The 18,537-nt window shown below is 41.3% G+C and overlaps 2 protein-coding genes across 5 annotated transcripts in view; one reads left to right on the forward strand and one right to left on the reverse strand.

Annotated features, from left to right (window-relative positions):
- Window positions 1-1,450: 1,450 nt before the first annotated feature.
- ANXA7 (annexin A7) lies at window positions 1,451-15,011 on the forward strand. Of its 2 annotated transcripts, none has more exons than XM_032694270.1 (13): window positions 1,451-1,553; window positions 3,578-3,635; window positions 6,161-6,356; window positions 6,650-6,748; window positions 7,849-7,892; window positions 8,276-8,378; window positions 8,664-8,758; window positions 9,434-9,547; window positions 10,809-10,979; window positions 12,501-12,671; window positions 12,780-12,855; window positions 14,026-14,138; window positions 14,659-15,011. In XM_032694270.1, exons 2-13 carry the CDS (start codon window positions 3,579-3,581, stop codon window positions 14,779-14,781), a joined length of 1,362 nt encoding a protein of 453 aa, XP_032550161.1. In that variant the 5' UTR covers window positions 1,451-1,553; window position 3,578; the 3' UTR covers window positions 14,782-15,011. The 2 variants fall into 2 exon arrangements, with proteins under 2 accessions (XP_032550161.1, XP_032550162.1); XM_032694271.1 differs by having other exon boundaries at window positions 7,852-7,892.
- The window catches only part of PPP3CB (protein phosphatase 3 catalytic subunit beta), a 55,851-nt gene continuing 41,260 nt past the window's right edge, over window positions 3,947-18,537 (reverse strand). The window contains exons 14-17 of one of the 3 annotated variants that reach the window (XR_004358199.1): window positions 18,010-18,068; window positions 17,309-17,380; window positions 6,831-7,024; window positions 3,947-5,792 (exon numbers count right to left, since the gene is read on the reverse strand). Coding sequence is in view for 1 of the 3 variants with exons in the window: in XM_032694269.1 (XP_032550160.1) it covers window positions 18,058-18,068 (11 nt within the window). In the remaining 2 variants the exon portion in view is untranslated. Of the gene's footprint in view, window positions 5,793-6,830; window positions 7,025-11,803; window positions 12,175-17,308; window positions 17,381-18,009; window positions 18,069-18,537 lie in introns of those variants that run through there. The other 2 variants (XR_004358198.1, XM_032694269.1) reach the window with 2 other exon arrangements.

Raw genomic sequence — 18,537 nt, forward strand, 5'->3', positions numbered from 1 at the left:
TATAGGGAGTCAAATTAGATGACCACAATGGTTCCATTTCATGCTCTAAAAAAGTAATTCCAAATATTCCTGCTGACACTAATATACAGTAACAGATTCTTCAGACATTTGTCAGTCAGTTTGTTAAAATATTTTCTCTTCTTCCTTTCACGCTTTGTTTTTAAAACAAATTGTTCTTTTCCTAAATAGCTCAAATCCAAATAGTCCACTGAATGGAAGAAGAGATAAAGAATTGTGTATTTTATAAACGTAATCGGTTCCCATGGAAACAGGGATTTAAATATATACCTCTCCTGAAAGAAATGTGCTTAACAGAGGTAAAATAAAGTAGACAGAGTGTCAGCTGAAGAATGCTGTGAGGATTAAATTCTTAAAGCCACTCCTGCTGTGTTCTGGGCAAACAAGAGAGAACAAGCCCAGTTTTTCTAGATAGGTAATTTATCAGATTCTTTATGTGGCTTTAGGTGCTCTTCATTTGAAGCAAGCAAGCAAGCATAGTAAATTATTACCCACCTGTTTTCTGCTGCCTGCACTTCACGCTGTTTTACAGACAAATAAAACAGTGGCTGTTGTTTCATCTAGAGCTGAAGTGCTGCACCAGATTACAGGAAAAAAAAACTGTTCGCATTTGAATGGTCTCTGAACTGCCAACGTGTTTATCATAAAAAAAGATACTTTGAATAACCTCAAGTAACTGGTGCATAATATCATAGGTGGATCCTTCCTAAATTGTACCTGGCTGGTCAGAATGTCTTATGAATAAACCATCAGGTAACGTGTATGTAATATCTATTCAGAGTACACTATGAATAAACATTACAATAGACAGAAACAAAACACTACACTTCCCTAATTACATACAAGTAACTGTAATTAAGATTTCTTTCTATAAAACTGTATGTAGTGGTCAGGACAATCTTATCTTTGGTCCTCTTGGGACCTAGATCCTGATCTTGAGTAACTATATCAAAAGCAGCAACTCCTCCAGCTCCATCCACTTATGTATTTTATATTCTTTGTGTGTTACACGCAGTTCTGATGGGCTAGGTGACTTGACTGACTCCCTGATGGCTACTGAATGATGATGTTGATCTAAAGAATCAAGTGTTGCTGGATTACAGACTCGATTTAGAGGTACACCCATTAGGGCTGAACTCCACTGCAGTGGTGCTACAGGAAAGCTGCAGTGTGGACTTCTCCCTCCTTTCCTAGCAGGTGGCACAGGACTCCCGGGCGCTTCCCGTGTGAACGCTTCCCTGGCACAGCTCCATTGGCGAGTCGCTCTGCGTTTGTGGCACTTGGGCCTGTGAACTTACCTCTCATCCGTCCTGCGGGAGAACTGGGCACACCGCAGCTTTCCTTCAGCGACACGGGACGAGCCTGCACAGGCAGCAAAGGGCCGTCACCGCCAGGACCGGGCGCGGCCGCCGGGCCCGTGGGCCGGGCCGGGGCGGGCTCGGTGCCGGGGGCGGGGCGGGCACCGCCGGCCGCACAGGCTCCATTTTGCGGTGTGGCTGCGGAGGGAGTCTGGAGAGTCTGCAGGTTCCCCTCAGGTGAGGCGGCGGGGGGGGGTAAGAGAAAGGGAGGAGCCGGCGGGCCCAGACTCGTGCGCCCCTCGCCTCAGGCCCCGGCCCGGCAGAGTCTGTCACGCCGCCCCCGGGGGCTCGGCCCCAGCCCCGGCTCTGCTCACACACCGTCCCGAGGGGCTCGGCCCCAGCCCCGCTGCGCTTTGCTCCGCCCGAGCTGGATGGAGCCCGGGGCAGCGCTCCCGGAGCCGCGGCCGTCCCCGCTCAGGGCTCGCAGATGTCCGGCCGAGGGAGGCACCGCCCGCCCCAGGGAGCCGCACCCGCGGCGGGGGCTGCCCTCCCGCTGGAGGGGGACCAGGTCAGGTCGCCTCAGGAGAATAGGTAGCGGGAGCCCCCGCCCGCAGCTGCGGCTCGCCGGAGGGCTCAGCCAGCCCGGGGCTGGCGGCGGAGGCCGGAGCGATGCCCGAAGGAGCTGAGCCGCGGGCAGAGCGGGGCCGCGGGGGTTGCGGGGCGGGGCCGGGGAGGCGCGTCCGTGTGTACCTGGCGAGCACCTGCACTACACTCCGAGCGTTGCGCGTCCGCTGATGTGTCACCGTCAGAGCCACATCTGTCCCCACCAAGAGAGAGCCCCTCCTCGGATTTCCATTTCAGCCCACAGAGAACGGGCGGGTGCTCTTGGCCGGCGCCGCAGCCGACTCACCCTCGGACTCCCGGCTTAACGCGCCCTGTGCCCGTCCGGGGACAGCGGGGAAACCGCAGTCTGACGGGAAAATCTGTTGTTGCTTTGGTTATAAAAGTAGTCAAGTCAGAGCCTCTGTCCTGCTTGAGGACGCTTGCGCCAAATTTAAAGTCCATTTAAGCAGCGGTCAGTAATAAATACTGTACAGGTGCTGGTTTAAGGTGTTCCTTAGGGAAATAAATCGCCATAAGCAGTGGTTATGATTAAAGTGTAGATTTGCAAATACACCTTATGTTGTTTTTTCCTTTCATTTATTTGGAAGTGATGATCCAAGTCTATCAGCGTGAGATGGAGTACCAGCGCTTCTCTGCAAGTTGTTTTTGAGTCTTCTTTGAACAATTCTATGCAAAGTTTTAAGGTTTTCCCCATCAAGTCTCAGACGTTTAGTTCTATGTCCATCTACTCTCTTAATGGTCCAGTGCAGTAAGAATTCTGCTTTCAAATTCATTTGGTTTGGCCAATGAATACCTAGAAATGTGAATAATCATTTGCTGTATTGCATTTGTTTTTATATGTGCCAGTTCCTCTGATTTGTGCATCTAAGGTCCACACTGTCTTAGAAACATGCCATGAGTAACCCCCAGGCCCTGATCAGGGAATCTGTCTGGTTAGCATTAACATGATTTTTTTCCCTGCCATTATATGTTTCATAACCTGGCTAATGGTCTTGAATCTCCCTGCCCAACTGGTTGGCAACATGGGGGATGATCTCTGTCCCTATTCCTCAAGTGCCTCTGTTAAAAATGAGACTAAAATAAACACTTACTGGCATGAAACAGAAATCTGATACACAAATGAAGTAATGCTGAGGGATTACACCTATTCCTGTCAAATTACCATTTTCCATGGGATAGATGGAGTCCTGCTCTTCTCTCAGGAACTACCCTTGTGAGCAGAGGAGTGCAGGGTGATGGGAGACAGGTGCTTGGTGCAGTGCGGGACTGGGGTCTGCACTGTTTCTGTCCTGGCAAAGGGCTCAGCTCCCTCCTGCTGGCACCTCACACTGTATCCTGTATTTCAGAGTTCTTTCTGGAGGTTCAAGACTCTTAGCATGCTTCAATGTCTATCTGACCCTATATAAGTTAATTACAGAGTTGAAGATGCTTCCCTTCTGAATTCTGATACCTGTGGTCAGATGTATAAAAAGAAAGGAAAAAATTTGTGGGTTAACAGCTGTCAAGTACAAGCAATTCTAAACCTACTAAACATATTCTTCAAGTGATTTAACAGGTAATTAGCAAGAAAATATCAACTAAAAACTCATATATAGTGCTTTCACAGTGAAAATACCTTTTTTTTCTTTTTCTCCCAGAATGTCATACCCAGGTTATCCCCCTTCTGATGGCTACCCTGCTTTCCCTGGTTATCCTGTAAGTATGGCTCTTGAATGTGTTTCATTCCTAATGTATTTATATTCTGTGAATACCCCTTCTTACTGTGCTCTGGGTGAGTGTAAATACTAGCTGTCAGTTCATATACAATGTTCTGTAGAGATTATAGTCTTTGTTTTCCTCTGTGTATCCCTGAGGATGACTTTATAGCTGTCTCAAAAAATTCCAAGAAGGAAGTTTGGTTTTGTTTTTTAATTATGCCTGTTCTAGAAAAGTTTTTGATTATTTGATCTTATTTTACCTTTTTCTGATGAGTTTGTTTTTTTTAATATAGCTAACTATCTCAGCAATTTTTTTTTTTTCTTAAAGTTTCTTCTATAAATATGAGGGTCTTTACATACAGAGTCAGAGGTAATCTCTGAACCTCTCTCTACCAAATACTTGCTTATCCGTATCCCAGGATTTACAGAGATGCTGAACAAACTTCAGTGGTCACAGCTCTCAGGAAGAGCTTGGAATGCTTTACTCAAGCAGCCCAGCTTTCATATGACACCACGTAAATATTCTTCTGAGGATAGAGGACACTGTATCTTGACTTGGACCCTCTATCCTTCAGCCACAGGACTGTTTCACTTTCAGCTCACAATTGAATAGACTAAAAATTTAAATGAAACTTAATGGAAGGCTGAAATGTATCAGGTGTGGCTGATACTGCAGTGTTTTTGATATGCCTGCATCATTTTTCAAAGCTAGATTCATCTGTGTGCTTTTATGGCACTGATCATGGCACTCATGGCACTTTCGTGGCCCTGTAATTGTGTGAATATTACTTGTGTTTTATGTAGTACAGAACTAGATTTAAGCATGGAGCTCAGCCTGAATGCTATTAAAATACTGAAAAGGTATAAATACATGCAATGTATAAATATATGTGTATGAATACATGCAATAAATTCTCTGATGGTTTTGCTTCACAATTTACCCTTACTCCCTCTGAAACACTAAAGTCAGTCAAACTAAAGACAAACATGTTAGAAACAAGACTTTATTAAATCCAAGATTTCTCTTCTCCCCTCAAGGTTCTGCTGAACCCTCATGATTGTAGCTGTAGTTTATTTTTAACTACATCTGAAAATATTTTTTCCTTAGCTAGCGTCTAAAACATAACCAATTTCAATGGATTAATTTAAAAGACCTCTTAGATTTGGTATCAACAATTCTAGATTTCCTAGTCTCACTGGTGATGCTAAAGTGACAGTCAGTTAAAAAAACCTATGTGAAATTTTCTTCTGCAGTACTGATAGTTACCTGGGCAGGGCTTTTGAGGATCCTAATTTTGGAATTGTGAATCTAAATTCCATTAAAATCTTTTGTCTGGCAGAGAAATATCAGAGTGTACCTCTGGGGAAAAGAATATTATATAGCCTGGACATAGTAATTTAGGGATAGAAATCTTGGGGCAACCAAACCCAAGGAGAACATTTGAGCTAGGCCTTACTGTCTGCACTTTATTTCTGTTTTCTGAGGTCAAGACTGAATGTGTACTGTATGTAATGTGTGACCCGTATTCCTAAAAGTAGTCAGTGAAGATGATTCCCAGCAAGTGAGTGATGAGTCCATATATTATGCTTCATTATGAAGGTGGTTTTAAATATATGATTTTTAAGATCAATTATATGACATTTACCTTACAGGGTTTTCCTTAGAGATCCAGGTCGTTCAAGTAAATATTTCTAATGTATGTTAATGCTAATAGCAGCCTTTGTGGTATGGCTGCTAAATCATACATATAGCAAAACAAAGGTATACAGATATTTGACTTGTTCTTTTTATTTAAAACATGTAATAGGTCTTCAGTCTTGAGTCAGTGGTCCAGATTTAGTCATTTAGGCTTTATAACCTGGATTCCAAAGGAAAACCCCAACACCTCTTGTAAGTTCTCACCCTGTAACATTTGAAAACACTGTTTGTGCAGTAGAGGCAGAAGTTTCCAAGGTTCTAAGCTCTTAAAAGTCCTGTAAGAGGAGGTGAGCTCCTAATGATTCACAGAGAGCAAGCTAAGCTGAGCTCACCTGTTCCTTATGTGGGATAGAAGGAGCAGATTTCCAGTATGTTCTGATAGCTGACAAGTCAAATGTGGCTCAGCACTGTGTGTCCTCAGGGAGGAAGGCTTTTCACTATGAGAGTAGTCAAACACTGGAACAGGGACCCGAAGAGTCTCTGAGTTTGCTCTTCCTTGGAGATACTGAAAACTTGACAATCAGGCTTTGCATGACCTCATCCAAGTCCAAAGCTGGCCCTGCTTTGAAGGTGGATGGAATCACAGGCCATCCAGAGGTGCCTTCCACCCTGCAGCACACTCTGTTTTCAACTTGGGAGATGCATCAGAAAACCCAACCAGGAGGACCCCTTCCAGGCTTCAGGAATTCTGCTGCTGCTTCAAGTGCTGAATCTAATTAAACAATTTGTGTTGTTATTATACAGTTGGACAGTTTGGTAGCTTGGGAGTTTTTACTCTAAGGTCCTGTTAACAGGCATACAGACATCCCATTTTTGTGTTTCAGCCGACAGGACAAGAGTCTGTCTATCCACCAGCTGGTCAGTACACCTATCCTGCTGTTCCTGGAGGATACCCTCCGGCAGGAGGAGGGACCTATCCTGCAGCACCACCCAGCACTGGGTTTCCAGGGGCAGGATACCCTGCCCCAGGGGGCTACCCTGGAGCTCCCCAGGCTGGAGGAATGCCACCTTACCCTGGAGGTAGGATCCTTTGTTAGAGTACCGCTTATGATTTCCAGTGTAACCATTCCCTGTGCTTGCTGGAAACAGTAAAGAAAAGCAGCTTTGTTCAGTGATCAGTTCAGGCAGCACAGGAAGGCAGGCAGCCAGATTACCATCTAGCAGTAAATACCTGCATGCTGATGGCAGGGCCTTGATGGCTCTGGGTCACTGCACAGACTGGAGAAATTAGCCTGTTGCATAGCTCTGCTCATGTGTCAGAAGTACAAAACACTGAGGGTGCTAAAGTCTGTGTTTTCCCCTGGCTCCCTCAGGTGCTGGGTTTGGTGTGCCTCCTGCTGGCCCTGGCTTTGGTGGCTATCCACAGCCTCCTGCCCAAAACTATGCTGGAGGTGGACCAGCACAAATTCCAGGTATGTCATATATAGGAAACTTCAAGCATCGAAGGTTAAACCAAGAGATCCCAGGATAGGTAGTAACAAATTAGGCCCTTACCTTTGTTACTTTTAGCTGTTGAGGTCTGTGTGCTGTTTACATCCTGCCCCCTTTCTTGACAAAGGAACTGAAGGGCTCATGAGAACCAGCTCTGCAGGTGCTGCATCCAAAAGGGATGGCTGTCCCTGATTAATGGTTATGATGTAGAGGTTTAGGTGCTTGTCCTTCTTCAGACTCCAAGTATCTGATAAGAACTGTGAAATCCAGAGTCCACATACAATGAGGACTTTTAATTTGAATTGCAAGAACGAGCTGTTAATCTGAATTGCATTTTTCAGATCTGTGTGTTCACAGTGATCCCTGGCACACTGGGGAAGGAGGAAGGGAGAATTCACACAACTGCTTAAAAGAGTGCAGTGTTTGTAATGGTTTGAGTGGTCAGTTGCCACAGGGATGGTTTTTGTCCTGGAATGTGTCAGTTGTGTTTTTAAGAAATTCAGAGCAGCAAAATCTTTTTGTTTAATGATTGCTTGATTAGCTCTAGTACTAAAATGGAAAGAAATGTGCATACACGTTACGAATAAAAGTAAAATTCCAGTACAAAAAATTTTTTGCAGCTTTTGTATTCACAGTGCTTTTGTTCACAAAATGAGATTCTTTCAGTTCTTTTTGCATCAATGAATTCTTAATATTTATTGTTTATATGCTAGACATTTTCAAGTATATAATATGGCTTTTAAAGTAAGCATGGGACACGCATTCTTATTTGTGTGGGCTGTCTTGGCTTCTGTCAAAAATAGCATGATTTAATAAGGAGAGATTATTCCAGTTCCCACAGCACCAGTAATTAAGTATTTTTAGAATTTCCTTGCTACTGTATATATCAAAATGCATCTGTGATTGCTTCTTCCCATTGTTCCCATGGGCAAGAAGTTCAGTTACTGATCATGACAGTTTATCATTACTTAGGAAACAGATTTGGTCCAGTGGTAGGTCTGGCTTTATATTCAGGTTAGATAGCATTTCCATAGTAAGAGAAGACCTAATTAATGTCTTCTACCTTGTTCTTTCTTTTCAGTAGGATTTCCTGGTGGACAAGCACCATCCCCAATGCCTGGTCCGGTATGTGCTGTATTCTCTTCTATAATCAGTTTTATTGGTGCCTGTAGTTTTAATGTTTTTACAGCTGGTTTCCAACAGTTTACAGTGTGTTCTGCATCAGGAGTTTCCTTCTACTCAGAGTAAAAACTGAACAAGATCATAACCCTGTATCTGTGTATTCTCACTCATCAAGATCTTCATCCATACAATTAGGTACAAGCAAGGCTTTGGCACTAGTGGGCCAAAGCTTTTCAACACAACCAAATGTCACCCTGATGCTGTGTTAGAGGAAGAAATGGAGAACTAATGGACAACTCCTTCTGAAGTAGTGATTCCAAAGTTGTGGGTTTAATTTGATTTTATATTGCGCAGGATATCTAGTTACATGTGACTCTTATTCTCAGCCTGCAGCAATGGTTCAGGGTACCCAGGGCACAATTCGAGCTGCTGCAGACTTTGATGCTGGAAGGGACGCAGAAATTCTACGCAAAGCTATGAAGGGTTTTGGTAAGTAAGCAACAGAAACTTTACTTTCTACTGAACTAAATTCTTAATGCTGTTTTGTTATTTTCTTCAAGTTTTATTTAACTATACATTTCCCCCCCAGCCTTTTCAAAAGTCACACTTTCAAAATGGTTTGGGCTATTTAGTGGATGAACTTACATGGAAAATTTAGTGGTCTTAAATAGTAATCACTTATTATGTAACTATGCCCAAATGTAACAGTATAAAATGCACAGTCTCCAGGGACTATTTTGCATTCTTACGTGGCATTGCCCTTCTGTTTCCAAGGAACTGATGAGCAGGCTATCATAGACGTTGTCGCTAATCGCTCCAATGATCAAAGGCAAAAGATCAAGGCAGCTTTCAAGACAATGTATGGCAAGGTATGTTCACTAAGTTCTTTGAATTGGTAAACCAAACCAAACTTTCAGCTGCTGCTTGAACTGCCTGGTTGCATTTTAGTCCTGAGGAGTGATTTAGGCATTTTTAAAATGCATTTCTTTTGGTTATATTCCTTGTGTATTGGGGAACGTCTGGTATTTGACATAGGGCTGTCCTGATACCTGGCAGAAGCAGAGGTGGGGAAAGGTTGGAGGCTGTCTCTGTCCCTGACCACACAAGAAGCTTCTCTGCTTCTCTAATGCTTGATAGACAGAAAATAATCAAGCTTAAACTGCCTCTGTATTAGTATCTGAAACTACTGAGTTTTTTATGCACACACACAAGCACTGAAATCTGTTCTTTCCTAGGAAACAGAGGATTGGATACTCAATGAAAGTTCAGGTTAATTTAATTTCTTCACTCTGTCCAAAACTCTGACAGCTCAGCTCTTCTCCATTATCTCCTCACTAATTAAGACCTAATCAGGTCCCAAAAAATGCCACAACTATAAATTTTCACTTTAAGTTGCAAAAATGACAGAGTTCTTCATAAGAAATAAAATAAAGCACAAAGGTAGAAATCAGTAATGAAAGTAAGTTCTAGTTTGATCTTTTTTTAGTATATAAGCTATCTGCTTAAGACTCTCCAAAGCCCTTTCTGTGTTTATAATTTAACAGGATTTAATTAAAGATCTGAAGTCTGAGTTAAGTGGCAATGTGGAAGAATTGATTTTAGCGCTCTTCATGCCTAGTACCTACTATGATGCCTGGAGTTTACGTCATGCAATGAAGGTATGGTATTCCTGTGAAAGAAATAGTTTTAAACTATTCTAAAATACTAATCTAAGAATACCTGGTCCCAGCATCGTTGAAAAATCCTTTAGTGTAAAACAAATCTTGGGATTACAGGGCTTAAAATTCTTTTCTATTGCATCCCTGAGTTCCAGACAATTTCTGCCAGTTAGCCAGTACAGGGCAGCTGTCCCTCCAGTAGAGCATGAAACGCTGCAGGACAGAACCTTGTTCTCTGCTACTTGAGCATAATTTTTGCTAGAGCCTAGGGAGGGCCAGGATGCTGTAAAAACCATAACCACTGTTTAGAGTGAAGGTATGTACCTCTCCTGACTAGGAGCAAACCATTGTTACTGAAAGGTGGGTTTGGATTATCATTTTTTTTCCCCCTAAAAGACAATGAAAAACTAATTTCTTAAGGTCAGATGATGCATATATCTGTTCAAGTATTAAGACAGCATTAGAGATTAGGTAAGCTACTTGGTTCAGTCTTTTAACTGAGGTAAACTGGTACATCCAGTTTACCAGAATTTTTTGCTGGTGTGAGCTGGGGCAGCTCGCAGGTGGCTGGTAGTGGAGATGAGTAACTCAACTGAGTTTGAATGGAGATCTTCTAAAGAATGTGGAGCTTAAATTAAGATCTGCCTTTAATGGAGTGAATAGCCACTCAGGCATTTTAAAAAATTTGTAATGTAACATTACCTAGAAGCCTCACATAGATCCACTCTCCTATCTGGTCCTTGCCTGAATTGAGATGACCATGCCATCTCACTGTACACAGAAATCTCAGTTAATTTTTATTCTGGGGAGACAGAAGCATCTGTGAAAAGTTTCATGTTGAGGAAGCAGCCACATTTGGAATGGGGAACACATTTGTATGGTGACCAAAACAGAATTTGCATGTCTATCCTTGGCTTTACTGATTATCCTAAGGCTCTACCTTCCTTCAATAAGTTTACAGATTTAGGTTGCCAAACCTAAAAGAATTTCCTTCGTAAACCATTTTCCAGCTTTGGCTGATGTCACTGATGTATAGTTTTGGGGTGTGTTTTTGAACTGGTGCAGAATGGCATGTTTGAGGAATCTTCATTCCATTTTAAGTCTATAGAGAAGACTTAGTGCTTTCACACTGCAAGGATACTGTTCTTAAAATACAGACTGTATTAAGTCTTGAAATAACAGATGCCTGCCTTATTTCACAGTTGAAGAAAACTGCATAGGTAGTGTTCTGTAGTTATGCCTTTGTTTTCTCTGCCTACAGGGAGCAGGCACTCAGGAGAGTGTGTTGATTGAGATCCTTTGCACAAGGACAAATCAGGAAATTCGAGAAATAGTGAACTGCTATAAATCAGAATTCGGAAGGGACATCGAACAAGACATCAGAGCAGACACTTCAGGACACTTTGAGCGATTGCTTATATCCATGTGCCAAGTGAGCTTTAATTTTTAAATTTTTTTTTTCAGTAAGATAACAGTGTAGTCTGATGTGTGTAGTCATAATGGCTCCATAAATAGCCTGTGTATGCTTAGCAAGAGCCAGGTTTTTAAGAAATTAGCCCTGGGTCATTAATTTATTCCCTAAGATATGACACTTCAGTCCTTCTTTAAGAGATACTTCCTATCTTCAAATCTATGATGAATTCTGTGACCTAATTTAGCACCCTAGATTAATTTCAGAGAACTTATGTGTAAATACTGTGCAGATGCAACCGAGTGGTTCTCTAAATCAGTGGTCCACACTGCTGTTAAAGCAAGATGCTTTTTATTTTTTGCATACATTAACAAAATAATTTGTGTGAATCTGATTGGATAACCTTTATGGTACACAGAATGCCTGTGAGAATCCCTGTGAATAAGCTAAGAGGTGCCACAGGGCAAAACTTACCTCCCAAGTTACACCACAGCCTTCCTTCCCTTCACATCACGAGAATTAGGGAGGTGCTGCTACTGAACTCAGGTGACCACTGGAGCTTGCTTACCCCATATCATTTACTAGGGCTCATTTTGTGTTGAAGAGTAGGAACTTGTGGTTATCCATATTTAGGAAGAAATATGTAACTAATTGTAGTGGTTTGAACCAGGTTTTCCCCCTGAAGCTAAGAAAGAACTTTCCACAGTTCTCTGATCAGTATGACTACTTCTGTTAGAATTACTATTACACTTCTCTATCTCATTGCCCTCTATCTTTGTGAGAGTTCAGCTATGCACTAAGTATTTGGATTTAAAAGTCAAAATCCACAAGAAAGCAAACCTGGAGAAGCTCATGCTGCTAATTTTTATTTTGATAAATCCAGCAGTTTACAGTAACCGACAACCACATAATTTAAAGAGTATATTAACCACTATAGATACAACAGTATTTGAGAGCATGTATTCAAGCCTACTCAGCCAGTATATTTAGCAGTATCCATCCATGCACTGGGCAGCAAAAAACCAGAACAACCACCAAAGCATGTAAAATGACATGGAAGCCCTACTCACATAACTGCAGTAAGTGCTTTCTGGAGACATTCTTACTTGAAATAAGCAACTTCTAAATAAAGTAGGAGACCTGAGATATTTCAGGTGTGCATATTCAGTAAGATAATGCATTAGTTTGTTTGGGAAGAGTCTTTGCAACTTGAAGCCTAGAAACAAACAAATCAAGAGAAAGCTTACATTATTAAATAAAATAGAGAATTAAGTACAGTATTTAATTAGAACTGAGATGGTTTGTAGAGGTGATGTTATCTGAGTCAGTGTATCTACAGTTTAAAGCATGCCCTACAGATAGGGTTCTGGGCCACTTTTGTATTTGTTTCCTATAAGGAGTATTAAACCAAAGAGAAGTTTTAAAGAAACTGCTATTTCTCTTTCTCCTTCAAGCTTGGAAGATACATGCTTGGGGTTTACACAGTTAAAGCATAGCCTTCTCTGTGAAATTTCATTTGAAATCTGTTGTCTTTGCTTTAAGGGTAATCGGGATGAGAATCAAACTGTGGATTATCAGAAAGCTCAAGAAGATGCTCAGCGTCTGTACCAAGCAGGTGAAGGAAGACTTGGGACTGATGAATCTTGCTTTAATATGGTTCTGGCAAGCAGAAGTTTTCCCCAGCTGAAAGCAACAGTTGAGGCATACTCCAGGGTAGGAGTTCTTCACTGATTTCAAATGAGCTTGGTCAATGTATTTTAAATTAAAGTTCTAGTTGTTACTGCATTTCATCATTCACATATTAATCTCATTCATTTGTAGATTGCTAATCGTGATTTATTAAGCAGCATTGACCGAGAGTTTTCTGGGAATGTGGAACGTGGTTTGAAAACTATTGGTAAGTGATATGTTCTTCCCTTCCCTTATCCTTTAAGAATTAAACCTTCTAAATGTAACCAAAGAAAAATCCAATTCAAGACTGGCCATATGGCAAATGATCACACAATCTGAGACTCTGCTAGCACAAAAGTAACTTCAATTATTCAAATTACTCATTTTACACTTAACTGAACAAAATAAGCATCCACCATGAACAAGTCAGTTTGAAATAAGAAAAGGCCACATAGAAAGTACTTGTTACTCTCTGGAGGGCAAGCAACTGCACAGAACCAGGGGCCACTGGTTAGTGCTTGTAGCTGTGTATTTCAGAGTTCTCCCAGTGTAACAGAGCCGTGACTCTGGGTGTGGGCATCTCAGCAGAGACAGCTGAGCCACCCACACAGATGACCTCAGAACCAACATGAACCTACTTAAGATACAATTCCCTTTCTACTCCTCTTCCCCACCACCATCTACCCCCCAAAAGCTCAGCTACTGATAAGGAAAACCTCGTCAAAATAGAAGACCTGTTTTGAATTCACTTTTCCCTGCTGACTTGTTATAGTAAAGCAATTCGACACAATTCAGCACAATTAACTGATAGTGAGAATCAGGATTATTTAGTGGTAAATTTGAAGACACCAGTCCTGTCAGTGCTTGCCAAAACAACAGCATTTCTGTAGCCATAATGGATAAGCAAAAACTTCCCAGAGAATATTCTACTCAAGAGTTTAATGGGAAAAGTTCAGGCTTGAGAAAGAATAATGGCTTGTCTCTGAGTTTGAATAATCAAACTGAAACAAGATCCATTCTGTAACTACTAGAGGGAGAACCTTCTACAGTTGTACTTTTCTTAGTGGATTCTAGCAGTGGAACATGAGTAAAATACCTTATGTCCCAGTACCAGCTGTCCAAGGAGAACTGTTTTTGAATTACCTATTCGAGAACTAACATTTCAGAGAGCTTTAAAAAGCACTTCCAGAGAAGTTAACTGCTAGTAACTGTAACTTTTTGTGTGAAGGAATAACTCATTTGGTAATTTGAAAATAAGCTAATAATCTACAGTGACTGGATCTTCACCCAGACCTACTTCTAGATGTCTACAGCAAAAATCCCCAGTTGATCCTGCCAGGTATCACTACAAAGGGTACAATACTGGAACTAATCCTAAAAATATACTTTGTTGCAGTGCAATGTGCTTTAAATCGCCCAGCCTTTTTTGCAGAAAGACTTTATCATTCTATGAAAGGAGCTGGCACAGACGATTCTACCCTCATCAGAATTGTGGTCACTCGCAGTGAGGTAAGAAACTTTCTGCTGTGTACAAGTCACTTGCAGCAGAAAGCCACCTACCCAAACCAGCTTGTCACTTGGTCCTCCTTTCACAGCTGTGAAATCATGTACTGCAATGAAGCTTTTATGGGGCTCACATTTAGATGAATCTCTTAATTAGTTTTAAAGCCAGCTTTCATTTAATTAACTCTGGCTAGATAGTAGTAACTGCTTGTTTTCCTTCTTAACTGTGTTTGCGTGTCCATGTAGCCAGTGAGCACCTCCAGGTCAGAGGTTCAGCTGTTCAGAGTTAGGACAGCACGGTGCTAACAAAGCACGGAACAACTGCTGGACTCTGCTTTGGGAGCTGCTCCCTGTCCTTGGAGGCTCCCTGTCCAGCTGGCTTGTACACTGCACGGGGTTAATCAGTTGAACATCTCACCCTTGGCATGTGTCCTCTAGTCCACAAGGGAGGAGATGCAGGGTGAGTGTCTAGGATTTAAATCATACACTGTGGTTGAGTTTTCTGCTTTTTTTTGTCTTTGCACAGATTGACCTTGTGCAAATTAAACAGATGTTCACACAGATGTATCAGAAGACTTTGGCTACAATGATAGCAAGTGATACAAGCGGTGATTACCGGCGGTTGCTGCTGGCAATTGTTGGGCAGTAGAAGAGGATTATCTGGTTTTTTTGGTGGTGGTTTTTTTTTTTTTGAAACAAACCGAAGGACACGAAACATGCTTTATGTAGACACTAACTATCCTTGTAAATGAATAATTTTAAACTTTGCATAATCAAATATGCCTTCTTAATGATTCAATAAGCTTGTTGCACTTACAATGCCTTAATTTACAGCACATAATATTCTTTATTGTATAATAAAAGATATATCTTGTCTATTACCCCTAAGCCTTAGTCTTTTTGACCCAGACAAAACCGCCTCCCATCTACTGGACTCTTGCATGAGTAAGCTATCTCAGCCAAACGAATCTCCAGCACTCAAGAAGTTCCCCGAAATACCTAAACTTAACTGCTGATCTTATTGTGGATGACCAAAAAAAGCCTGAGGCTGTGATGTGAAGCATTTTACGCCCCCCTCCCCTTTTAATGCCTTTCCATCATAATGTTGAAAATCATGCAAATACTCAGTTTGAGTCACAATACGCTGACAGTTTAGGGACCTTGGCAAAATCTGACTGTACTCCTCTATTAAATTTCTTACATTAGTGGTTAGTTGCCATTACGCTTAAGGCGGCAATGCAAAGGAGAAATCAGATCTGATTTTGAAGTCTCTCCTTGTAAAGGAGTGGGTTATACAGCAAATGGCTGAGCAGTGAAAAATCCTGTAGCTAAATGCTACCACATGAAATCCAAACTGAAGGCAGTTGTGACCTAGATAATATAAATGACTATGTGGATGTTTTCAAAGGGTTTAAAGAGAACAACTTTGAACAGCATATTTGGATTTTTGTAGAAAGCCACAGTGAATCTGTCTCCAGCCATAAATTTAACAAAAGATTCAAGTCCAACAGCTAGTAGTGTTGCTTTAACAAATAACAATTGTATTATAGGATACCCTCACACAAACAGCAAAACCCTATTTCTAGTATATCTCAGACAAAAATCACTAGGGCTGGTGGAGCTGGTTCCAATATGGCAGACTTGCCACTGCATAGCACATTCATAGAGGTTTCTGCAAAACAACAACAGTTTATCAACTGTACATACAAAAGAGGCTTAGGTATTTCACTTACATCAGTGAACCTAAATCTGACTTTAGACTTTTTCTGATACTAAACTGAGAAATTCTGTTCAGCTTAAAATTAATTATTTCAAATATGAAATAGAAGTTGATTTGGAGAGACTAACAGACATTCTATTCTGATTTACTTTGTCATCCTTTGTGCAAGTATTCAATGAGATAGATATACATGTGTGTGTATATAAATAGATATCTTTCAATAGCTTTCCAAGCTTGACCAAGATTCTCATAAGCTTTGGTTCTTGTTTCTTTGTTCTTGAGCAAACTTCCTTACAAGTGAAGCAGCTTACTATTCAATAATTAAAGCATATTAGTGCATCTTTATCTTCTTATGTGACTGAAAAAATCCCCACCACTTCAGTTGTCATTCAAAGCACAGTATCAATAAATCTGGCTTATACACACTACCACAAGAAAATGAACAGATGAATGGGGTTCTATGTCCTGATAACATTGCCCTCTTTTATGGCAAAAAGATTTTCATTACATGCTAGTAACAAAGAGTTGTGAAATCGGTGGCAAGAACTGAATGGTTGATAATAAAAGTGTAGCAAAAAATAGGCAAGGAAAGAATGAACAGACACTGTCTATCCTGCCTCTGAAACAGCCTTAATTTTCTATGTAACATAATGGTGTTTTCAGATCAAACATTAGAAAAAAAGCAAGCTCTTTATGACACTTCCTCTCAAAAGCATTCAGACTCAGACCAGAAGAGACTTACCTCTTTCTAAGAGAAAAACAGCCCCAATCCCAACCATTTGTCTTTTTGCAAGAGAGGCCAATCTTCACAATTCAAGAGATACCACTAGAGCAAATTTTCCATTTCACAATTGGGTTTAATAAGCTTTGAAAGGAGAGCTCATGTTTCACACCATAATGCTGGGAGGTGAGGATGGGTTTGCCATTAAACTAGATACAGGTAGGTTGTGAAATACGCTGCTCTTCCATGTTTGGATCAGAAAGTGCCAGCACAAGTTCCCTGACAGCACAAGTGTCTGCTGGAAAATAACCCCCCAAAATCTGACCCAGCACAATCTGTACTTCTGCTGCTCAGTGTCACTAACACATGTGTACACTCCTCAGAGCAGTGAGAGACTCCAGCCCACCTCTGAATACTCCTCGCTGCCACTGCCCTACAGGTAAGAGCATCCCAGATGTGACAGTGCCACCCATCAGGTCAGGGAAGAAGTGACCCAGATGGTGCCCCCTGAGCCCAGGTGGGGCAGGGAAGCGCTGACCACTCCAGCTCAAACCACGCACCAGCCATGCCTCTCACAGCTTTTGCCACCTGTGTCCCTTGGCTGTCAAAGCTATTTCCAAGGCTTCTCTGTTCCCTACCCAATAACAGACTAAGGGCATAGAGACAACTTCTTTTTTTTTTTTTTCCCCTCCTTAAAATGCTGAAAGCATAAAATGAGCAATGCAAACTACTTACAGTTTTCTGGGAGGAAGGATATAATTTCTTCTCCCAAACAATACAAGAATTAGAGACAGCTCCAGACTCCACCTTTCAGAAACACAGTAGCAAAAAAATGAGTGCCTACTTTCCAAACAACACCTACAGAGTAACCCTGTTACCTGACTACTTACCTAAAGGGGGACAGGAGACACACAGCATGAGAAATCAGGCCAACAACTGCCCAAAAAATTTGCCATTACTGCAGATCTGCCTTCGTATCTGGCAAAAACTACTACAGATAATGGATGCTGTGAGGGAATCCTTAAAGCAGCAAAACAGATACTGCAAGGGAATCCTCAGGGAAGCAAACGTCATTGCACCTGGGCACTTACTGCCAACACAAGTATGAGAACCAATTCTCTCCAATTACAATGAAGATTTTCCAGACAAAGACTGTATTTGTATTTTCTTTACATACACAACTCCAGCCAGTCAGATTACTCATCACAACCAAGATCTGAGTGTCAAATAACGAAAAATAATGTCTCAAGAGGTTGAGACATTTTCCACTAGTGCTCAGAAGGAGAAAGGTACCATCATCATGTTCATCATGTAAAATTTCAGTCCTACTTAGTAACAGGTTTTTGTTCTGCTCTAATACGACATCATATGCAGACTGCACAGCTCACAGGTATGTGTGTATGGGAGCACTTAATAAAAAAAGCCAAAAAACTTACCATATTTAACTTTATCTTCTGCACTCAAACTTTGAGAAGAGTCTCCAATTAGAATGCATCTGCAATAAAGTAAAATCAAAAATTAAAACTCCCTTAACAACAGTGTGCCACTTATTTTTACCTTTTATCTTAATTTGCATCCTGATGAGCAACTTGTCCTTTTTTTAAAAAGAATATGCCAAAAAGACTAATTAATGTATCTGTACCAACTGTCAAGACAAACTGTTCTCCCCTCTGCCCAAAAAGCTGCCCCAACACACTTCAGTAGTGTTGAATGTTCAGTTCAAACCAACACACAAAACACAGCTATGCCTAAGAGCCTTTCTAGAATCAACTAACCCTGCTCCGACAAGCTTGTACAAACCAACAGTGGACGTCTGGCTTAGCAGACACAAAGTATCTATCAGAGAGAACCCAAAAGCAAAAAAAAAAAGAAGCAGGAACACAGTTTAAATTAAATAATGTTTACATTCAACTAATTGTCTGCAAGCTAAGTCTGACCTTTTATGCTATTTTTTCAAATAAATA

This window comes from Chiroxiphia lanceolata, chromosome 8 (genome assembly GCF_009829145.1).
Source record: "Chiroxiphia lanceolata isolate bChiLan1 chromosome 8, bChiLan1.pri, whole genome shotgun sequence".
Classification (NCBI taxonomy): Eukaryota; Metazoa; Chordata; class Aves; order Passeriformes; family Pipridae; genus Chiroxiphia; species Chiroxiphia lanceolata.

Bases quoted from the DNA above. Each gene is read 5' to 3' on its own strand.
- ANXA7 (XM_032694270.1), top strand. From the start codon at position 3,579: ATGTCATACCCAGGTTATCCCCCTTCTGATGGCTACCCTGCTTTCCCT. The intron at 8,759-9,433 runs GTATGTTCACTA...ATAATTTAACAG, and splicing joins TCAAGACAATGTATGGCAAG to GATTTAATTAAAGATCTGAA. The intron at 10,980-12,500 runs GTGAGCTTTAAT...CTTTGCTTTAAG, and splicing joins TGCTTATATCCATGTGCCAA to GGTAATCGGGATGAGAATCA.